The following is a 24,048-nucleotide window of genomic DNA, read 5'->3' on the forward strand; positions in this document are numbered from 1 at the left end:
CCAGAGTTACCTAAACCAACACTGCTGGGTCTCACTGACCTGGAAACCAGCACTTGTATGGCATAACAGTGCCAATTGTTGGGAAAAGATACCGCGATAGCGCTATCAAGAGAAAATTCTTACACAGTGACCACAACACTAAGCTCACACAAGCAGGGTTTGTTTAGGCAAGATTGTGTGGGACATAAAGAAAAAAGCAACAGATCCCAAAACGTATAGTTGTTATTTCAGATTGCAGGCTATTCCACATTCTTTGAACATGATTTCAACAGCAAAAAAAACAAAACAAAACATAATGCTGTGAAAATGCCAGTTCCACAAAGCCTCTCTAATATAAAAATACCTCTCCACTAAATTAACTCAGCAGATCAACTGCTGAGCATTCATAATCATTTAAGTCTCTCTCACATCCACAAAAAGTCAGGCGGAGAATATTTTTAACGGAAATTTCAATTATTTCCAGCCCCACTTCAGCCTGCATGGCTCAATCAAGTAGAGGAGCTCTTGAGACTTGGAGTGAGTCCTCAGCACTATTAGTAGTGTTCTGCTCTACAGTGGAGAGCCCGGGCCCTCGGAGTTCATTAGCAAATTGCTGTGCCCCTCCTCTTGCTCTCTGTGCAATTAAAGACAACTGTGCAAATGACGTACAGCGGCGTGGAAATGCCTCCCTGCTTCTTTCGGCTGAGGTGAACATGTGTGCCAGGCAAATAGGGATGGCAATCAGCAGAGCGACTGCACGCACACTTCCACAACAACAAGAGGGCTGAGAGAGATATAGTCAGTGTGGACACAAGCCTCTCCACATTAAAGGCTTCTGCAAAATTCACTCAGAATAATAGAAATTTTATTGTGCCTTTTATGTTTCTACACAGCTGAGCTCAGAGCAGGATGTATATGTCTAATGGGGCAGCTGAAAATGTGCTGCTCAAGTGAAGAAATGAGGCAAACATGGTGGGAAGCTCTCCAGGGAGCGGCAGGGAAAGGGTTAACAAAGTCCAACTGGTGCTAACCAGTCACTCCACTCACATAGCACCTGAGGGGGGTGCTGCATTTATCAGGCCAGTCTGAACACACACATGCACATGCAGCAGCGTACACACAAACACACAGATATACACATATATGCATACACTTATAGACAGCTTGTGCACATTTGCACACACACACACACACACACACACACACACACACACACACACACACACAGGAGAGTGAGCCCAAACTAGCTGGGCTGCATTCACAAGCCAGCGCAGAGCCTCTCTGACTTTTTCACCTCTCAGCTATGCTCTGCTTTCTTTTGAAAGGGGCGCTCAGCGTCCCTCCATATTCGCCTGCATAGACAGACTAAGAAAACAATGTAAAGCCATGTAAAGAATATTCTGAAAATTACTGTTATGACGCAAGGGTGCATAATGCAGCAAGAAAGTCAGCGTTGTTGAATTGTTGAGTTTAATAAATTCAAAGTATTTTTTTTTCCTCTGACATTTTTTTCTCCTCTCCTGCTACAGTCGCCTCACTGGAATAAATTGCTTTATGAATAAATGAGCCTGCTTTCTCCGTCTTGTTAACATTGTTCTTTTGTGCAAATTCTCAGCATTTTTTTCCAGTCCACTTCAACTTTATGCCCGAGGGCATATATTAAAAATACATATGGAAAGAGATAATGCACACACAACGCAAATTCGTTAAGGATGTCACTGCCTAACAACTGCAGATAAGATGTCACAAAAATAGCCCAAAAAATTCAAAAAATATATATTCAGCCACAAGTAAGTCATGAAGTGCAGTGCCATTAGATTGACAATATAAGTATTCAGCAGAGGGAGGCATGCAACCTCTCCCTGTTTAGATATGCCCATTTACACACAGCCTGCTGCTGTGGACGGTCTCTATGTTATTGTACTGGAACATCAGCCCATCCCTCAATATTACACATCTGTCAAAAAGTTTTCCCTGCATTTTAATGCAAACTATGCCTGTGGGTGATTTATATTATTCTGTCAGCGTAAACATAAGCTTGTGTGGTTGTGTCCTGAATTGGCTATATGTGAAGACCTTCATTATATTAAATTAGGCCACGTCTTCATCTTACAGTCAATTAAAGATCGGCATCAGTGCCCCCAAGCACAACGTAATTTCCTTCATACACCTACAAACCCATGGGTTTTAACACACTCCATTTCCATATCTATACACCATAAGGCTTCCCTTCATGTCCTGACCTGTCTATAAAAAAACTTTCGACAACAGAATCCCGAGAGAATACAAGGAGCCGTTCAAAGAGACACTTAAATGCACAAGTGGCGTCTGTGTTATTTAATTCTGTTTCTGGATTAAATGAAGTATTATCTTCCGGGTGATCTTTCTCATTTCCATAATCAGACATAAGGGCCGCGGATAGAGGAGTGCATGCGCGCCGGGGTGGGGGTGCTCCCAGTCGGGCCCCAGTCCGCTCCCAGTCCTGCCATTGAACCCAGGACATAAAAGCCGGTGGCTGTCTCTCTCTCCACTCAGACCAGCCACTCAACCATATGGAAGTCCGCGGATTTAAATTATTTAGCCTAATCGCTTCATTACTTTTTATGTCGGACTATTCAACTAATCCCTTTAATTTGGACACTTGTTTTTTTTCCCCTCATCGGTATCCGTAGGTTAAAGCCGCTACTCTCCTAAAACTATTCCTTAAAACTCTGTGATAGTTGAACTTATTGAAACATGGTCTCATAGCCTGCAACCACGTCTCCCGCGCAAATGACTGGAGCTATTAATGGCCGAAAATCCAGATTTGCATAATTCTAATCATCGGTTGCTGTTATCATTATTTAACGGCAGTGTGTGGACCATTAGGGTCATGCCTGTGCGCACACTACAATGTCCCCGGAGTGCCAACAGTCAGTGGAGCACATAATGAAGGCTGTGGTTATCTCTGATATCTGCACAAAAGGAAACACTCCCTAATCTACCTTTAATACCCGCTGCTTCTATAGCTTTCGAAAATAAACGCTCTTATTGGCGCTGAATCTGTGCGCTCTGAGCGAAATGAAGGAGGGGGAGAGGAGGGGTCTCGATAAGCAATGTGCACTCATGTCTAAGGAAAAATACTGACAAGACGCGTAATGAACCGTGAACTTCACAGTGGAGAAACCAAGGCACCTAAACCACAGTTTGCAGCCCATTCTGCTGCTGCTGCTGCTGCTGCTCTCTCCTGGGCTTCACGACGCGAGAGGAGCTGATAACGTTTGGTTTTGTTTCCAAAAGAGACAGAGAGGGGAGAGGGAAATGGAGAGAGAGGCACTAAATTAAAATCGACATGAAACAGGTCAAGTTTATGGCGATGCTTTTTCGAGCTAATCTTCCCAGGTCGGTTCCGGGTTCAAGTCTTAATGGGCCAATAATAGCAACGTTATTCAGAAAATTTTTCATTCCGATGGATGGAATGTAAAACGGCCCTAATCATATGCAAATAACAGCGCAGCAGAGTAGTGACCCAGAATAGCTGAATAACCAGCAGGGAGAACACACACACACACACACACACACACACAACACACACACACACACACACACACACAGACACACACACACACATACACACACACACACACACACAAAGAGAGGGAGAGAGAAAGAGATGTACCTGATCAAGGGCCACCGATGATCTTGTGATTTCCTCGCTGTCTGATTTGGACCCGCCCTCTCTGTCGTCTATGACCAAGTCGATGGGCATCTTGCCTTTCAAGCAGCTGATGTACCGGTGACAGAAATTATCACACAGCTCGTGTACCTACAGGGAGAGGAGGCAGAGGCGTCACACACTCACCCAAAAGGGACATCATCACACAGCAGTGACATGTGCAACTCTCTCTCTCTTTTTCTCTCTCTCTCACACACTCACACTCACACACACACACACACACACACACACACACACACACACACACACACACACACACACACAATTACAGCCTTTGACATGCAAAAGAGCCCCGAAGAGTTTTTAGGCTATTTGGGAAACCCCTGATGACCGCCGCACAGTTGTTGCTTCTAACATATTGAACTATTTTAAAAGATGAAACAATGACTGACGCTGTGATTAATTATTAAATATGATTTATTTATTTATTTTGCTTCCAAAACGTTTTTTTAAAAAAAAATATTGCTTCACCTTAGCTCAGAAATTATAAAATGTGAAAATAGATCACTGAACTCCTCCAGGACGAGGCGTGTCCAGATCCCGTGCCGTGCCGTGCCGTGTTGGCAGCGCGCACCACCCGGGCTGTGATACTAACTTTATTTTTATTTTTTTTCTCCTCTCAAAATAGAGATATCGTCGAAAATTGACAGTGACAAGAGGGCTCAGGGGCTACAACGCACTCAACACCCGTGTTAAATTCATCATCGGTGCCCCGGGTAGTGGCCATTAGAGGAGGGTGACCCGCTTGACTGACATTTAAGGTAAACTGTTTCATTTCGGCTACTTATTACATTATCGCTGCTAATGCGGCGCGTCCTGCTGCATGGGACACTAAATGTCAGATGCATGTGCAGGAAAATAAAGCAGTGCAGTGAAGCTTCTAACTGTATTTAGAGGAGTGAGTTTCCTTCATTGCTGCACAACATGGCTACAGCTTTTATTTAAGCTCCAACCTGTGTCACAGATCTGTGAGAGAGGCGCAGAGATGAGTTATAAAAGTAAAACTTTTAACAGCTTTTACAGTGTTTCGCGGTGTTAGAGTTCAGGTTAAAGTTGACTGTAGAGACTACTGTAGTCCATCTGATACGGAGGCAAATCAGAGTTTTACACCCACCACTCCTTCTATCCACAGATGGCTGCCTGGGGCCTTTTGCCCTCCACAGAGAATCGTTTCTAAAAACCCGCAAAAGTTCGACTATATGTTTCACCTTGCATGCAATTTCTGCCAGCATTAAACTTCATTAAAACGTGCGGGGAGATTTGGGCACAGAGATATCCGTTCCAGTTGTAACAGCTTGCGTCGTGATTAAACGCGGAAGAGAAATGGCCCCATGATTGATTTTGACGCTAATTATAACCGACTAGCAAAAATACATTTATGCAAATACAGCCCATAGGTCTGAAGTGGCACACTGGACAGAAATGGCGAGAGAATATTACCTTCTCCAGCTCCAGAAGATGAAATCGTAAAACTTGAATGGCTTGAATCATCTGAAAAATTAAAATAACAATAAAAAATGAGCTGCTCACATCTCTTGATATTAAACAGGCACGTTTCTCTCAATACAAGTAACTGCAGATGAGGAAAATATTCATGTGAATGGATTTTATGTGGAACTGATATTAAAACTTGGACGTTATTGCAATATGGAGAGCAGGCACACAGCACAGGCTGGCGCTGCAATAAGCCTCAGAGTCAGAGATCTATTAGCCACCAACTAGTCGTGAGGAAAACGTTATTCTCATATCACAGTCAAAGCACCAAACTGCACAAAGTGAAGAGCAGGAACAGAATAAGTTTCCAGGCAGAGTTCAAAGGGTTGTGACAGCTGCCAAACAGCGGCCCTTCATCTGCAGATACAACCGGGGGCCATCGTGATATCAAACAGCCCAAAAAGAGGAACATCACCTCCAATCGTGCTTTCAATTTTCAGCACCACACATGGCTCTCTGACACACATGTACATTATACATGCAAACAACAGCTGCTACATTCAAACCCCTGATCAAATATGACAAATCTCATTTGTGACTTGAAATAAAATATTATGCATCTTACCAGATTATCCAATTCTGGATTCGATGAAAATAAAGGCTTTTCGGCCCGAATCTAAAAGCAAAAACATTTTCAAAAAAATACATGAATATAAACAGTTATAAAGTTATAAATAATATAGGACGTAAGATTAAATAATACATGCAAGTATTGAAAAATGTGTGTGTTAATTCCCACTTTACGCACAGCAAACACATTGTAGGAAATTAAAACATTTTACATACTTTACAACTTTTTTTATTTTTTTTTTTATCTGTGACTGTGGTTTTATTTTTCTCTCAATGCAGATTTAACTTTACGCACAAAAGTCAGAGCTCCACACTTTGGACATGCAGGTAAGAGCTCAACCAGCCCGAGCATGCAGAAGAGAAAAAAAAAAAAGAGTCAAACTCTCCTGACCTGTTTTGCAAACACTGCTATGTCTTCATTGAAAGATTCCGATGAACAGACGTCTCCTCCCGCCACCCCGGGCTCTCTGGGGGTGCAAGTCGCTAATTCACATTTCTCAAAAATCAGTGCAAGCAAGGGGAACAGGGGGTGCCTGGGAACACACACAATAGCAAATGTCACCAGAGAGAACAGCGCCGGGGTCAAGACTACTCCAGGCTAGATTTAGCCAGCCATGCTACTCTTCAGCAACTCGCCCATGGGGACTGCTGCTGCAGCCTCTGCTATTATATTATGCAGAGGCTCGGAGAAGGGCTGCAAACAGCGGGCAGACTCCTGTGATTAAATCTAGGCGCGCCTAATAGCATAAAAGCTTTAGAGTCAGTCAAACAATTTCTTGCACAGGTCTCCGTTTGGATCGTGTGTGTGTGTGTGTGTGTGTGTGTGTGTGTGTGTGTGTGTGTGTGTGTGAGTGTGTGTGTTTGTGAGTGTGTGTGTGTGTGTGTGTGTGTGTTTGGTCAAATCCTTTGAAGCTGTAGGTGAATGAGTGTGCGCACATTTATGTATTATTTGTTCTTTAAGTCATCAGAGTAAATATGTGCAGCCTGGTAAAGCTTTCAGGGCAACATGCCTCCTCAAGTTGTGTCATTATGGCGTCAGATGGTGAAACTCTTAGTGACATGTTCAGCCACCGTGAAAACACAATGCTTGGAATTTTTAATTGACCTCTGTAAAATAATAAATGACATGCATATGTCAGATTTCCCTTAAACATTATATATTTTTAATTTACAGAGGCCTGGTACATTACACACAATTAATTAAAATGGTTCAAGGAGAGAAGGTAATTATTTTGCTCATAATTAAGGATGAAACGTAGAAAAGAAACCGAGCAAGTTAATTTAAAAAAAAAAAAATAATGATAAAAAATAGAAGTTGTAATTAAATAAAGCTTTGTCTCGTCATTATTCTTCAGAGTGAAAATACAATTTTCAGTGAACCACTGAAGAGCAGGACATCCATGAGACAGCCTCAACAAGTTTCCTTTCTACTCCTCCAGTGTTTGTTCAGTTGTTTACTCAGCAGAAACATGTGGTAAACATGAGTGACGCTAAAAGCATTAAATTCCAAACTGTGCAAAAATTAAAGAACAACAGAAGCCCCGTGCAGACACACTCCTGCTCAGCGCCTGTGCAGCACTTTGGGCTCCAGTGTTTTTGCTCAAACACTTGAGCGGGACACTCGGCTTGTCCCGGGCAGGGAGCCGGTGTTGTTCCGTAATAAGCACCCTTGCACTGAAAAGCAGCCCCTGCACATTTGGCGTTGTTTTTCCTGTTTCTGACTTTGCACCCACTAGCCCACCCCGGCTGCTCCCTCCGGGCCTGGATCCACGCCTGCCCGCCAGAGAGCGAGTTTCCCCGCGGACCGGAGGCTTGCACCTACCCGTATATAGCGTCTTTATCTCTCTTGAGAGCGTCGTTAACGGAGGAGCCCATACTGGGAGGCATGGTGTTGGTGTGGGCGGTGTGCGGGTACTGGTGAGAGTGCAGCTGGGGCCCGTGGTTGAGGTGCACCGCCTGCATGGACCGGGCGCCGTGCGGGTCTCCGTACATGGTGGTCGGGATGCCCACCCCGTCCATCGCGTAGTGGGGCAAGTCTTCGTACTGCACACAACAAACACGCGGGTCCACAGTGAATACACATGCACAAGAATATATCAGACTCTGGCTCTAACTTTGCTGTAAAAGCACAAGTCAGGAAAATATTATAAAAGTTCTTGAAGGCTGGAGGAGAGAGACTTTCTTTTTTCTTTTAAAAAGGGTCAAGTAAAAATCTGTCAGCTGAGCGAAATAGTTTCATTCATTTCCAAAAACAGTCGAAACGTTTCAACATTTTTTCTCCATTGAAGTGTTTTCCTGACACAATTGCCCCGATCTGCTTTTTAGTTTTCTTTCAAACGACTGATACGTGTCAAACAGGCAAAACAGGAGAAACAAATCCCCCCTGTGAGTTGTTTAATTTTTTTTTATAGTTTAAGAAAACAAGTTTTACAGACTGAGGTCGAAGTGACTTGTTCAGCAGGACGCTGTTTACAGAAGGAAAACTGCAGCAACTTATTCTGAAGTGAAAACTACTTTTGTTCTCAGCTCGTTCACAGTGACAACAAACATGAATTATTCAATATGTTCAAAATTACTGAGAGTACAAAATAGTGAAACTATAGCAACGTGGCTCTGTTATCAGAATTATCCTTATTATTATTATTATTACCATTGAGCAATTGGGTTTTATGGGCCTGCTGTCCAGTGTTTTCACTGTGCACAACAACAACAAATGTCCTCAACTGGTTAATTGCAGTGTTTTCTAATTTTAAAGGCTCATAATTGTGCAGCATGTTATTACCTATCAAGCAGACTGTGATCAGCGCCATGCAACAAAAGCAAGTCAACGCGTGTTGTGTATTTCAGACCATGTTAAACCGGAGCTGGATATTCAAACTTTTTTCACGTGTCAGTTTCGACTTAAATAATGTAGAGTCGTCTTCCCCTTGTTGTTTGGTAGTTATTAAACACGCTGCCGGGTTGTTAACACGCTGGCTCGTTGATTCGGGTCTGCAGAGCTGAAATAAAATCTTTATTTGAGGTGTGCTTCTCTAACAGATGAAGAAAAGAGGGGTTTGAATTATTGATATTGCTCTCTGAAAGTGACAAACAAGTGCCGGGGTAAGAGTAAAAAGCATTATCGCTTAAAGCTGAGCATTTCGACCCTAAAGGAAAAGAGGTGCAAACCCCAGCGTGGTGCAGCTCCGGTGCCAGACTAATCAGCTAAATGTGGCCAGTGTGTCCACAACATCTCTGCTTTTACACCGTTTACTGCCCGTGTGAAGATCCAGCCGCTGTTCCGAAGCAGTCCCGGGGTGTATGAATCAAAGCGTTTGTCATCACCTCATTACTAAAAACTGCCTCACTGGCATTATGCTAATATTGCGTCTTTTAGCACACTTTACAGCGGACAGTCTGAGCATGAAGCAGAAGAACTGACGGTGAAATTAGGATTTTTTTTTTTTTTTTTTTCCTTTTAAATGTTTTCTCATAAACGCTCCACTCAACCTGAAATCTTGACGGAACAGTCTGAGGAGAAATGCGGAGATTTGTTTTGCCTCTATGCCCTCCCCCATTTCGCTTCCAGTAACTGGCCTGTCATAACTAATCTAAAAAACATAGCCGATGTGAGATATGATCACGCTTCCAATGTCCCTCGGTGGGCCGGTTTGTGGAGCAAACGAGTGTGGCCGTGCGTAATACCGTGCCAAAAAGACGACAAACGTGAAATTGTGTCTCCATGTGTCAGCGAGACGGCAGAAACTTTCGCCGCGAGTGTGTGTCCGTGCGGGTATGTGTGTCATTAAGCCACGTTACAGTGCAGGATTGCATTCAAGCACAGTAGACTTAGAGAAACTTTTTTAGGGGGGATAGCCCTACGTACCCGTTGCGCCATAACCCTCCTCACTCCCTGGTCGTCCTTTCAGTTTAGATAAATCCCCTCTGAGGCCAGGGTGGAGACGAAATGAAGAAACAAAATCCAAATAAATGGGAAGATGTTTCAGCCAAAATCCCGTATGCCTTTTTTTTCCACGGAACGATGAAGCCAGCCCCCGCTTTCTGCGCAAGTTTAGCCCAGGCGCGGCGAATAGGTCCTCGGCTATCCTCGGGGCAGCGGCGCCAGACTCCTTTCCCAAAACCAGGGTGAAAATAAAATAGCCCCTCAAACAGAACTGGCGACTCTCATGGCTTTTTGCCACTCCGCCTGTCAGTCAAAACGCGAGGGCTTGTCAAAAGTACCGGATGAATGATGGTCCGACGCGCGTCTCCACGGGATCGGCACCACCTAAATGTTAATGGTCACAATCACAGTTAAAAAATGAAGCAGCTCTCCTCTCGTTTTCTTTGATCACTCTCGGCTCCCGGCTTGATTTTCTTATGCAAAAGCGTCTAGAGATCAAGAGGAGGTGGGGTGATAATTCTGGCTTAGGCTTTCTTAAAGGAGCCACGATCGATGCTGTGCGTGTGTACGTCTCTATGTGTGTGTGTGTGTGTGTGTCTGCATGTGTGTGAGTGCGTGTGTATGCGTGAGCCGCCTGCCCGTTTGTGTACAATGGATGTGTGTGTTGAGCTGAGGAGGAGCGGAGGATCCCGACCAGACTGCTGAAACCCGGAAGTAGTGGTGGCCATAACAGGTCGCGTCTTACACAACGCACCGGGCTGCAGCAAGTCGTGCGGAGAGGAGGGGGGTGGTGGGAGGACTCAAGCGAGCCCAGCCAGCCGCACTGCGAGCTGGAACAACACGGGGATAAACACAGAATATCCACCTATGACTCCAGCTGCATGTCTCATCCTCATAAACCGACTTTACTCGTCAGTCTGGACTCGTTTGTAAACACTGACGCGGTTGAATGTCGGGATGACGCATTCATCATCCACTTCTCTGCCTGTAAACACTTTATTTGTTTTTACGACTTATTGAACCTGCTCTCAACTTTGCTGTGAGGTATTGTCAGGTATGTTATCAAGAGCCTATGTGGTCTGAAGTGTAGATTTACTTTGTGCTGAGTTTCACTTTATAATCAATCATTTCATTTCTATGGTCATAAATGAAATCATAGATCTAAATCCAGCTCATTTGAATAGTTTTATAGTCAGCCCAGAGCTCTGATGAGCTGTCAGCGTCACGTCTGCATGAAATCCACACTGTATGCTGCAGCCAGAATCCAGTCTTGCAGGTTTTGGGCCTCTCGCAGTTCATTAACTATGAACAGTATTACAGTCTGTTTGTTTCCACCTTTGCATAAGATGTAAGACAGGAAATGCACGACCTGAACTTCTTGCACTCCAGAGAAATAGAACAATAAATGCAACTTTTTCCCAAGTTATGTGGCAGCACTGGTTAGATTTAAATTCAAGAATTGATGGTTTTTTAATGCAAAAGCAGTGTAATTAGTCTCAATCTTTCCACTGAGAGGAGGTGTGAAGGCTGGGTCTTAAACATGGAAACGTTGCAGTGGCTTTTCAAAGCATCTTCTATGTCTGAACAACAGTTCACATGTCGTCTGTCCCTCTCCCCCACAGCAGCGCTGAATGGGTCGCTCCAGTCTGCCCGGGCTGTCCAATGGCAGAGAGGCACAGAGATGGGAGCCCCCTATTGGCTCCCCACATGATCGATCCGCGGGCTGATTGATCGGTTATAGGCCACATTGGCAAGAAAGGCGCAAAACAAAACGTCGTCTGCCAGTGGAAAACACACACTTTGCGTTTCCCATCAGCCTCTGCAGCCTGTGAATTCACCAAAAACACACAATATTTGGCCAAGATCTCTCTCCCTCTCTCTCTCAAACACACACACACACGCACGCACATACACACTAATTTTCACATCACAAGCTTAATTACTCACTTGTAAATGCACTCACACTTTGACTGAACTTCTCCAAACCAAACAGCCGCATATTCAGATTAGGATTTTGTCAACTCTCGTCTCTCTGAGCAGATACTGATATTGATTCAACTCTCTTCATAATGAACCGTTCGCTTGAGTCTTCACTGGTTTGCAGAGCAGAGATTGTAAAAGTTTGGTCAAATATTGATGAGCTTTAATTTATGGAAGAGAAACCTGGATTCTTGAGTAATTTCAAGAGCAGTAATGACACCACTCAGTAATGTGTGGATGTAAATTAAAATGAATTTGAATTTACGTTATCTCGTTATGTTTGATTCCTCACTGGGATATAAAGGGGAGCAAATCTTATTTCATTTAGTTTATCAAGTTTTTTTTAATTATGAAAGGTAAGTTTAACTACCTCAAAATGTGTTTAAGATATTTATGAGATATTTCAAAGGATATGAAGTAATTTAAAAACAGGATAAATTACATGGACAGGATTAATTTTAAGGGAAGACGCGCACGTGAAGCATTTTCACAAATTCTAGTAGATTTTTGTTTATTTTTGCGGTTGTTTTCCACTTGCTGAGAGGCTCACCCAACTTTTTTTTTTTGTATTTATTTCTCAGCTCATCATACATGAATGAAGAGTGTGTAAAAGAGCCACATTATCTCCTGATTATACTCATGAGGTGTTGCTGGTCGGTGACAGCCTGTTTGAAGGAGTTTTTTTCTCCCCCCGTGCAGCGCGTCCAGTCATCGATCATCTGCCCCCGGTGCCAGAAACGGTGTCATAACATGATAATGCGGCTTCACACATTCGCCGGTGATTCCTGTGGCAAGAAAAAAAAAAAACCCGAGCGCTGGGATCCGATGGGACAATTTTACAGGCATGAAATGACTTTCAAAGCCTCCCGCAGTCCAGCCGGCGAGGCTCCGGGGCGCGGACAGCAGAGAAGCCGGGAAGCCGCGCAGGACGCACGGACTTTTACGCACAGAGATGCCGGATCAAACAATAATCCCGTGTAAATGTGCTCATCGAGTTTGTTAATTCACTTATTTGTTGGTGAGTAGAAGCTCTCCTTCTCACATTCCTTTTATGTTTTTACTGCATATTAAATTATTAAAAATCTTAGGAGATATTTTCTACAATGGAAGATATTTTTAATTAAAGGGGAAGCTGATGTTTTAATCCACTTTCAGATAAACGTGTGTGTTTAGTGTAACACAAACAGGATAACATTGCTCACTACACCACAAGGTAAACTAAATTCTAGTCAGTCATTGAGAAGAAATGAGCCTAAATTAACATGAAAGGAGATCACATCACTGTAAAATAACTACTATGGCGTTATAAAGCAATTAAGCTTCTTCAATTAGCGTCTATAAAAGCAAAGTGGAGCTCCACTTTCTCTCCTGGAGTTGCTTTTTCGTGAGGGTCAGCGCATTTTGGCATCCTGAAAAGAGAGCAGGGGGGGCAAATACCGTCATTTCTGTTTAATCCGCTTTGCGTTGACGGTAATGCTTTGAGTCGTTTCAATAAAATCAGCAGGTATTACTTTCAAACGCTTGAATGTAAATTGACAGCATGTTTGACTGGCGAAACCAATGAAAGCGTTATTAGATGGCCTGTGCGCCTTGACTTGTGCTGTTGGGAGACAAAGGCAAGTTGCAGGCTTTATGTTGGTTTATGAAAACACACGTATTATACAGAAATTTCAATGTCTAAGAAGTGTTTTCCTCACTGGGTTGCATATTACTATTTTTAGTCCCCACCAGTTATTTTTAGCTCAGAGAAATGTTGTTAGAAATATCGCAAATTGAACTTTATTATTAATCCGTGCAGTTTTGAGTAAAAATAAAATACATGAATAAATAAATAAATAAAACAGCTTCAGGTCAGAGATGTGAATCACTGTCCGGCTCTGTGTGATCGCCTGCATCGCTGCTCGTCCGCGGCGGTTTGAAGAAGCAAGGAGCAAACTGGGAGCCCGAGGAGTCAAACTGAGGTCAAACTTTTTGCAGCCCCGCAGCTCTGCGCCCAGACGTGTTGGGATCTGCAGGAAAAAAAAAAGGCCACCGAGCCTCTGCTTTGTGTCACTGCTGCTGCAGCACACAGGCAGCCAGGGAGACCTGCTGCAAAGTTTTCACAGCTTATCTAATTACATGAAACTACTAGTATATTATCGTCTGTCAGAATACCCAGCCGGATTCATTAGGGTGCGTTTAGGGCGCTGTGGGCTGCGGGCTGAAGTGATTCAGTCAGAAAAAGGCGCTCGGCTTTGTACAAGCAAATGATTTCTCTTGCCTCAGAGATTTAGTTGAGAAGTGAGTGTAATGAGCTAGAATATGAGGTAGCACGCATGTATAATCCAGCGCCACATCAGAAAAGCACACATGGTTTACACCCTGATTCTCGTTTTGAAATAGTTACTAATTAATGAAAGTGGAATGAATTATTCTAATATTCAGTTTATTGTAACAGGAGGATTGGGTGGGATTTTTGTCAAAGTTTGGTGATTTTCTATTAAAGAAATATCTCGGGAGAATAATTACAAGGCACCGAAAAACATCATGGTAAATACATTGGCTTGTGGTTAATGGTGTAAAATTACAGCTGTGGTATAGTGGAAATAATAGCATCTATGTGCAACATTAATTTTAAACCATGAAACCAGCTACATTATTTTTTAAATCAAGTGTAACTCCTTTCCCTCAGAGTATTCACTTCTGCTGGATCCTGCAGTTTGGCTCAAATGTTCCTCTGAGCTGCTCTCGTCTCTCACACACATTAATGCTTAATCATTTGCGCCTTCTACCGGAGCTGCAGGAAATTACACGTAATGCAGAAATGCAGACGAAGAGTCCTGCTCTGATAATTGAGATCAATAGCAAAAAGTAAGACCCCTGCAAGAGAAATCTACCGTGTGCCCACTTCTTTATTTCTCATCTTCCTCTGCATGCTGCACTAAATGCAGAATACACTGTATGTATATGCAGTATACAATATACTGAATCTATGAAGAAATGACTTGTGATATTTCTCATGATCTCTGTTTATGTAAATAATTAAACATGCTAATAAAATACACAACTGCGCCTGTCATCTTTTGGTGTGTTGCCTTTTATTGCAAATATTCAGTGGGTGTAGTGTTCATGTGTTTGTTTCATTTAAAGATAGAATGATAGGCTACTAATCGCAAAAAGGGGATCTGCTCATTTCCATTGCTGCATTTACTGTGAATGTGACATGAGAAACATTTTCTGTAGAAATAATCTTTGGGCTTTTCTGGAGTTCCAAGTGACGGTCAAACACATCTGCAAACATAAACAACTTCCAAACTGAGGCAAGACTCGAGACGGAAGAATGGATTCAATTTGGTGCACAAATCAAACTAAAGTCGTCTCCTTTCCAGATGTTTTGTGTAAAACTATAATGCGTTTTTGAATCTAAAAATAGCCACTTAAAGCTTCATTTAGTCAAAGCCCTTAAAGTATGAAAACTGCTGCTGCTGCTGCTTTCTCTCTGAACAGCTGATATGTAGGTGTTGCGTTAATGTGAACATGTGGATTCATGAAAAAGAACCGCAAACTACTGAACAGACACAAAAGCTGCTTGGATGTGACAGCCACACTGACACCACTGCATCACACCTATAGATACATATGTGATGAACCGCTGCTTTCCTATGTGAGAACTGTGTCAAATTAGATGCATACATACGCACACACATATATATATATATATAGAGAGAGAGAGAGACAGAGAGAGAGAGAGAGACAGACATATAAACATACACATTGAAGCAAGTACATGAACACGTACACACACACACACGTACACACGCACACGTACACACACACGTACACACGTACACACACACACACACACACACACACACACACACACACACACACACACACACACACACACACACAGCAGAGGCCTGCACCAGTAGCTGTACTGAATGCTGCCAGTCAATTTTCACATTGTGCCACTGGCCACCAGGTCAGCAGCTCCACTTTTACTCTGAAAGGCTGCCGAGTCTGAATTAACCCCACAGATAGACAAGAGAGCTCATCACTCTGTCACACACACCTCCTTACCTCCCTCTCTCCGTCTCCTCCTCCCGCTCTCTCTCACAATGTCTCTCGCCCTCCCCTTCCAGCAGCATTTGTCACCACCGCTATTATTTCAGGTGTGCTAATGGTGTCGCAGACACTTCTGCTGAGAGAGAGTGAGAGAGAGGGAGGAAGAGACAGGACGGTATGAAAAGAGGAGGGCAGAAGGAAAGAAGGGAGAGCAGGAGGAAAGGAGTATCAGCATCATCATCATCATCATCATCATCATCACATGAATCAAAAATCCAGGGTTGAAGGGTTTGGGCGAGGTAAGGGTAAGGGGGTGTCACGTGTCGGGCAGTCACACCATTCAGGGTGGAGGGGTAAGGGTGGCAGTGGGTGAATGGGTGAGGATGGGGGGTTGTCACACTTCCCACAGATACTGTGAATTGATCAGCACCTTAGAGAGAGAGAGAAAGGGAGGGAGGGGGTGAGGAAGGGAAAGTGAGAAAAAAGGAAAGCGGCAAAGCAAGGAGATGAAGGATGACGATGAGGAGTGGAAAAAGCTGGGTGTTGGAGCCGGGGCTATAAAACCAGGAGGGGGAAAAAAAACACAGAGCGATAGGAAGGGAGGAGTGAGGGGAGGCTGCAGAAGAGGTGTGAAGACTCATCTTTTCCTGGATGGGTGTGAGTTTAGGCTGGAGCGCAGAGTGGCCTGGGAGCACAGCATAGCCTAGTGGTAATAAACCAGCAAACCCCAGTAGAGAAACAGCCAACATCAGCTATAAGGAAGCCATATGAAGGGCTTTGATTCAAGATGTAATACTCAGTCCGTGTTGGAAATGTTACACAATTATACAACTTCACATGCAGCATGTTACTGTGTTGACGATCAGAGCCGACAGAGCTTTACTTTGGTGACTGTGCCACAACATATTTCAAATAACAGATATCCAACTTTAAATGAAACATGCTAAATTCTCTGAATTATATAATATAATATAATATATCCCTGAATCTGTAAAAGAGCAATGAAGGCCATTCAAAATGATTCATGTCTGGATGTAACAAGTGAACGTTTTTGCTAAATTCGACTGTCATGTTGGTTTTAAACACCGTGTCCACAATATGAATATACACTGTTACCTAAAGTTTGGCTGTACAATATAATGTAGAGGATCTGTATTTTTGGTAAGTAAAGGGACTTTTATTTTGACAAGCAAAGCTTCACAGAACCTGCTCCTGGTTGTTTTTGTGTTATTTTGTGGATGTTTCTTTAAAGTGATAGATATTCAGTTCAGGAGAAAAGTACAATAAAAAGCAAACACACTGTTTTCTCCAGCTTTTACAGCTCAACTGTGCCACATGACCTCTTTTTTTCACTTTCAGAGTAAAACCATTCCTCCACATGATGGGCGGTTTCTTGCCCGAGTGACTGGTAGAATATAAAAACCTTTACCACGAGCAGCGTTTGGCTTGTGGCTGATCTGTATCTCCCAGCCTGCAGTAAACACATGGTCACCATGAAAGTTCAGTCGTAAGGCAGGCGCGTGCACGCACACACATACATGCACACACACACACACACACCACAAAACCACTGTGCAGTATAGTAGAATGAAGGCGATAAACGCTCGAGCTTTTCAGCTGCCTCTTTGATTGGCTTCATGAAAAATGAATAGCTAATAGAATTAATTATTTGCCAATACATGTGCAGTGTACAGTGTTTCAGATTTTACTCTGACAGGCCTCTTCAATTCCAGTTATCACTTTCTGTGAAATTGTAGTTGTAAAGGTTTTCATGTATAAACGTCAAAAATATAAAATAAATACAGTATATACAACTCAAATATAGAAACAGGAATGATGTAGACAGTAACATTACCCCAAATAATAGTGAAAAAAATCATGTAAAATACGTTTGGTAACGGGTAATAAAAGGCAGTGCAAGATTAAGGTCTACAATGGACTTAAGTTTTGGACGTAATTGTTTCATCCTTTACATTTTTGCAGCCGTGAGTGATTTGATTTTCTCTTCCTTGTAATGTCAAATAGACTAAACAAAAGAGACGGAGCACTGGGAGAGAACAGATATGAACTAGCTAAAAGATCAATGTAGAAAAAGATCTGTAATCTATGTATGAAACTGAAAAAAAAAAAAGTTTAATTTGAAAATATGATCAGATTGTGGTGCCTGCAGGTCGGCTGGTGGACTGCTGCAGACTAAAAGCTGCTCCTCACTGGTCTTAATCTTGACCTGGGGGGTGCCAAAAGTCAGGAGATATCATGTCTGACATGTATTCAGGCACGAGGCTGCTACTGATTTTAAAACCAATAACAGATTCCTAAAAAATGTTTCTAAAACAAGCGGACAACCAATGAAAGGATTCGAGATGTGTGCGGTTCTTCGCATGTTGATCAGCAGTTTGAAAGATCTGCAGTTCATCTAAAACATGGCTTAGGTTAAGATTTGTCTGTCAGCGTGAGACAACTTCACAATATGCTTCAGATACAGAGTAGGTTCGGTGATGGTTGTGAAGCAGACTTCAGAATACATTTTAATCAGTCGGTAAAAAACGCTGAGAAGAAATTGAGAGCAAATATTTGGCATATCAGCTCAGATACTTCAGATACTCCAGTTCAGCAGCGGGGCACTCGTCCATCCTGGCAGCAGTGAATCAGATTACCAAACACACTGATTGACTGCAGCGGTTGCTAGTGAACCTACAGCCATCTCTCCTAAACAAAGTCTCTACTGAAGTTCATGAGGAGGTCAGCGGTCACATCATCTCATCTAAGATCCCTCGTATACTGTACGACTCTGCGGGGTCCTAATAAAGAAGCTTTCAAAGCATAAATTCTTGTCATAACAACAAATGTCAGAGACACGGTGAAGTACAAACGACTGCTTCTGCTGCGCACTAACTGTTGCTTTGCTGCAATAAATGGAAGCAATTGTTCTGCTCATGTGTAATAAAAAATAATTAAGAAATTAAAAAAATCCACTAAGGCTTTTCAAACAATGAGACGCAAACTTGTTTTCTGTGAAAAGTTCTTCTAAACCCACATACAAACTGTCAAAGAATCAAGGTAGCGTGATTTGTTGTAAATTTATTCCACTTAGCTTTTGTTAATTATCACAAGTGTCATAACCATCAAAAGACAACAACAGACGACTTGGCACTCGCTAATGTTTGACACTTCTATCTTTATACTCTTTGTTCTGTCGCTCTTTCTTTCCTCCTTTGTTTATCACACATTATACCACACCTGCCTCAGATAATTATTCCTCCCTCCCACTTTTTTTTTTTTTTTTTTTACTTCGTCCTTGAATTTCTAAATGCAGACAGAAACTGTAAATTTGAAGATTTCTATTCCACAGTCAACTCTGGAGGTAAAGAAAAGTCATTACAATGTCATTAAGATTCCCTGAATTAAAGCGGCGCTGTTCGTGCAATCTTTGAAATTGTTTTGTTTTCTGGAAATCTGTGTGAACATTGGTGTACTTTAATTTACATGTTGCTTATTTGAATTAAACTTCTCATTTGAGACAGTCAGAGCACATATTTTATGTTTTCAAAAGGATCATTTATGGAGGTTAAAGTTTACCGAAAAAGTCTCTTCCCTTTTGTCAGTGTAGAGTGATTTGTATTTATTATTTCTATAAGTAGAAACAACCTGGTTTAAAGTCCTATAAAACAAATTCATACATAAAAAATGCTTTTACACAACAAAGTGTAATTCTTTAACAATCTTCTCCACTTTTACTGATTTGACTTCAAGGTGAGAAAAATTCTGAAAATATATAAATACTGTCTCATCAAATAAATAAAAACATAAATAAAACAGTTTTTTTTTTTTTTTCTCTGCCGCTGAAAATGTTACGGCGATGTGAGGTTTTCACTCTCCACAAGTTATATAACATTAATTCAGTTTAGATTAGCTGCTTTTGAATAAACATAACTGAACTGGAAAACAGACTAAATATTTCTGTGATTCAACAAAGAGAGAAACGCTGCAGCTGCGGCTGACCGCTCGCGCTTCCACAGAGGGGGAGGAAAAAACAAAAAGAAATAAAAAAATAAATAACACCATTTCCATCCAGAAACAGTGACAGAGTTAATCAGAGTGAATCGACATGTTCGCAGTAATTACATTGTGCCTGGATTTGCTCCTCACCACCAAACCACCAGAGCTTCCATTGCAGCAGCGGTTTATGTTCCTAGTTCCCGTTATTTCCACCAAACTCTGGACTACAACCTAAAATCAAACATCCTCCACATCTGGAGTGTCACAATTTCACAGCATAGAACACAGTTAACTCTAACTATGTGCAGTGAGGGGAAATTACTTAGCTTATTACTCAAGAACTGCACTTAAGTACTTCCATTTTATGGTACTTAATACTTCTACTCCAGAAGGAAATATTTTATTGATGAATATGATGCATTATCATAGATTAAATTACCTGACAGCATATGAGGGAGTTCAAAATTAGCTCCTCCTCGACCAGCTACAACATTAAAATGGTGCTTTCACATTAATGCATCAAGATTAACAATCCAACAGTGTAATATATATAAGAATAAAGCACTCTGAGAGGCTCCATTCTGCATAATGAGTACTTTTACTTCTGGTTAGGATCCGAGTACTTCTCTGCCAATGTATATCTGTGACACAAATCTAGTTGGATTAAGTGCTAGAATTATTAGTGAGTGTTTTTTGACCTGTGTCTGTAAAAGCATATTGTTCCTACCTGTGGAAATATAAATCTACCGGTGATTTAGGAGCAGCATGGGTTAATCTTGAGTCTCCCGAGGGAGTCAACATCACAGGGCGGCACATAAACATTTTAGAGATTGACCTTTCACCTATCGGGCACTAGAAAAGAGTCTGGTGGGGGGTCACATGTCCAAAACCATTATAGATCACAAGCTAATTCCCCTCTGATATTCAGACAGGTAAATTGTGTGCATGCGTGACACATGCTCTCACAGACAGTCGCTTTGTCGGCCCCCAAAACAAAACACTCCTCACAGAAACATAGGTAAATGTCTCCTCTGATACTCTGACGACTACATTATCTATCATGAAATGCATTCCAAATATGGCCACATGCAAACACACACACACACACACACACACACACACACACACACACACACACACACACACAGCCTGTCTGAGAGCCAGTCTCCGGCTGACAACATCAGTGCAACCTGATCTGCCTTAATAAAGGCCCTTACCTGCATTTACTGCTCCGTTAAAACGCCCTCTTGTTGTTCTACCAATTCACCACACTATAATTGCAGCGAGGCTGCATATGGTCCTCATCTACTGCCCAGCGCAAGATAAAAGCCAACAGGCTGCGAGTGTACAACACAGGGGAGCAGTGAGTGTGTGCACGTATGTTCGTATAAGTGACTTGTGTGTGTGTGTGTGTGTGTGTGTGTGTGCTTGTGCGTATGTATGTAAGCATTTTAGGGCAAATTGGACTCAACATAATTCAGGGGATAGTTAGGAAAACTGCATGATGTCACCGTTATTACACTGTAAAAGCAGTTGATTTGGCTTTGAGGATTTCTGCACGCGGCGGCCTCTGACATGTGCGCCGAGGCTGGTTCACAGATCCCACCTCCACATCCAGGCTTTGAACTGTTCACTGCGAATCAAAGTGAAGTATTAACACATCAAGCCAAATTAGTCTGCTAATTAGTCACTTATTGAGGGTGTTTTATTACTTTTCCAGGAATATTTGGGGCAGTTTTACTGTAAAATGAGATAAGAAAAAGGCTACTAGAAAGTAATTAAAAGTGCAAAATTAAACATCCTGCAGTTGTTTTTAAAGGATAGTAGGTCACTTCCTTCCTTGGCTGATACAACTGTAACACTTGTACAGATTGGGGCCTCTATTTTTCTAAATTATGACCTTAAGGTGATGACTTTGGCAAGAAACTAAATAAACTAAATAAACAGTTCAATAACTGGATTAAGACTGACAGGAGATTGGCTTGTGGACAACCTCACAGTGCTTTCTTCGTGCTAATGCCAGTGCTTTTGCCTGCTCTGCCCAGTCAGGTTTATGAAAGTCAGCCGGATTAGAGCCCAGCTGGGGCTCAGTAAACCAACACTCGGCCCTCAGACTCACACCACCATACATGACTTCCCAAACAAATCTCGACGTCCACCCCGCCCTCCTTTATTTTCGGGCTCCTTCACCGTTCTCCCCCGGCTGTTTTTCCTCTTCGCAGGCATCGCTAACACGGCCGTACCCAGCAACCCACACAAGACTCTCCAAACACAACACGATACACACTCTGCTCCAAATTAAAATATGAAGGCTTATTGAGCAATACTCCTCTAATGGTTTCATCCACCAATGGTTTTTATCTTTGCACACATAAACACACGCAGCCTCTCATCTCCAACCAAAAGGAGCTGCTCTCCTCTCTTCTTACGTAAGCTGGCAGAAAATCTCCTAAATCCCTCTCTTTTGCTGTTGTTGTGTTGCGTCTCGGCTGGCGCGCCCCTCTCGAAGAGCATCTGAGACCGGGGCAATTAGAACGTGAGCAGGGCCTTGGCGCATCAGACCATTTAGCATAGAGGCTAATAAGGCAGGCTATCGAAAAACGCAGACCCACTGGCACTGCAGCGCTGCTCGGTATTGACGGTGATTTGACGGCACTGAATCGTATCAAAGAGCTTCAAGATGTTTGATTCTGCCGGCGAGTGCTCAAATTTCGACAGTTTTTCTGGAGCCAATGCGAAGAATTCTGACTTCTAAAGAATTTACAACACTGTCATCTGCTCCTGTTATTTTTTTTCTTCTTTAATATATTAAAAAAAAGCAGAACCTATTCGCTCTTTGTTGGATACAGAGGGCTTTTTAGAAAAGCCAGGTGTAGAAGCAGCTGTAGAAATAAATGTTACATAAGGACACAGCCTCCATTGTCAAACTTGGACATTTATCTAAAATTTATAAGGAGAAAAATGAATTTTGGTCTCTGTATTTGTAAAACTACGACAGGTGCTCAAACTTGTCAGATGACGAAAGGGAGACGGATGGAAGAAAGCATTAGAGAGTTACAAGAGAACCAGCGACAATGTGTATGCAAGAGACAATGAGAGGAAAGGTCATAAAGACAGAAAGAAGAGGAAAGAGGGAGTGAACAAGGCAGGAGAAAGGCAAGAAAGAGAGAAAGAAAGAGCAATGGAAGGTTGCTGCTAATTCTTCCATATCTAAGCCTCTTTGCAGAAACTCCCTTTGTCTTCCAAGTCCCAGTCATTAGAGCCTAATCCTATCAACCAGGGGCTAATCTGAGGGCAGAGGGTTCAGCCCCCTCAGCTCCACAGGCCAACACACACACACACACCCACACACACACACACACAGGTACACACATAAACACTAAAGACACAGTAACACACATAAACGCTGTGAGATTTACAAACTCACAACTTGCACGTATGCACACAAAGAAATGTACAGATGTTTAAACATGCGCACACACGTACACACACACACACACGCAGAAAAACACGGTCAAAAATAATGAGGGTGCCCATTTTTATTAAACTAATTAAATCTGAACTATTATAGTATTTCAAAAATCAATCATTTCACTTCAAAAAGTCCAATTCCAGCCCAAACTTTTTAGTTTTGTGATGATCTACTTTATGCCTGGGTGGAGCAGAGTCTGTTTTGTGTGTGTGTGTGTGTGTGTGTGTGTGTGTGTGTGTGTGTGTGTGAGAGAGACGGGAGGTGGGGCGCATCAGTTTCCCACACATTCCAGCAGAGCCTCTCCCCCTTGCCATCATCATTCTCCTCTTTATTTCAGTGCTGACTATGCCCAAGATTAGTTATTGATCAGCAAGGATATAAATTATTCTAAAGTGAAAGCTCAACAACACAGTCATTATAGATCGACTATTGACCAGCTCCGATATATCATTCCATTTCCACTGCACTGCACCCCTGCCACCGGCCGGAGAAATGCTCAAATAATGAGATGGGGGATTTTTATGACTTGGGCACACTCTGCTTGACCTTTCGGGGAAGGTAGATGGATAATATCAGCATCGGGTTCTCAAATGCGATGCCATTTGGAGAGTTTGGCCAGAATGACCTGGTAGATTAAGACGGAGACAGATTTCGATGGAGATGGATTGCCAGCGTGAGAGGTTGTCTGAGGTTACAACTCGACTTCAAACAATTAAAACAAATTTACTTTATAACCATATAAAATGTATTAGATCATGAATTTCAGGTGATGTTCCGCTCAGTTAAATTATTGTTGTATTTGACAGAAACGAAACCTATAAAGTAGCTTATGGTAGCAAAGATGTAGTGGCCATACATTCCTATATGGTGGCAACTGATGCTTATTTTCATCATCGGCAAATCTGTTGCTTA

General features: G+C 42.4%; 1 protein-coding gene and 1 long non-coding RNA gene across 3 annotated transcripts in view; one reads left to right on the plus strand and one right to left on the minus strand.

Annotated features, from left to right (window-relative positions):
- The window catches only part of meis1b (Meis homeobox 1 b), a 112,144-nt gene that overhangs the window by 79,019 nt on the left and 9,077 nt on the right, over positions 1 to 24,048 (minus strand). The window contains exons 2-7 of one of the 2 annotated variants that reach the window (XM_056395076.1): positions 15,681 to 15,801; positions 7,581 to 7,801; positions 6,150 to 6,291; positions 5,754 to 5,804; positions 5,135 to 5,185; positions 3,638 to 3,784 (exon numbers count right to left, since the gene is read on the minus strand). In XM_056395076.1, coding sequence (XP_056251051.1) covers positions 3,638 to 3,784; positions 5,135 to 5,185; positions 5,754 to 5,804; positions 6,150 to 6,291; positions 7,581 to 7,777 — 588 coding nt within the window. In that variant the 5' untranslated portion in view covers positions 7,778 to 7,801; positions 15,681 to 15,801. Of the gene's footprint in view, positions 1 to 3,637; positions 3,785 to 5,134; positions 5,186 to 5,753; positions 5,805 to 6,149; positions 6,292 to 7,580; positions 7,802 to 9,623; positions 10,274 to 15,680; positions 15,802 to 24,048 lie in introns of those variants that run through there. The other variant, XM_056395075.1, reaches the window with a different exon arrangement.
- On the plus strand, positions 10,439 to 14,679 carry LOC130181186 (uncharacterized). Its single transcript, XR_008829534.1, has 3 exons — positions 10,439 to 10,695; positions 11,264 to 12,639; positions 14,293 to 14,679. It is a non-coding gene; the product is annotated as an uncharacterized LOC130181186 (long non-coding RNA).

Source organism: Seriola aureovittata, chromosome 14 (genome assembly GCF_021018895.1).
Source record: "Seriola aureovittata isolate HTS-2021-v1 ecotype China chromosome 14, ASM2101889v1, whole genome shotgun sequence".
NCBI lineage: Eukaryota > Metazoa > Chordata > Actinopteri > Carangiformes > Carangidae > Seriola > Seriola aureovittata.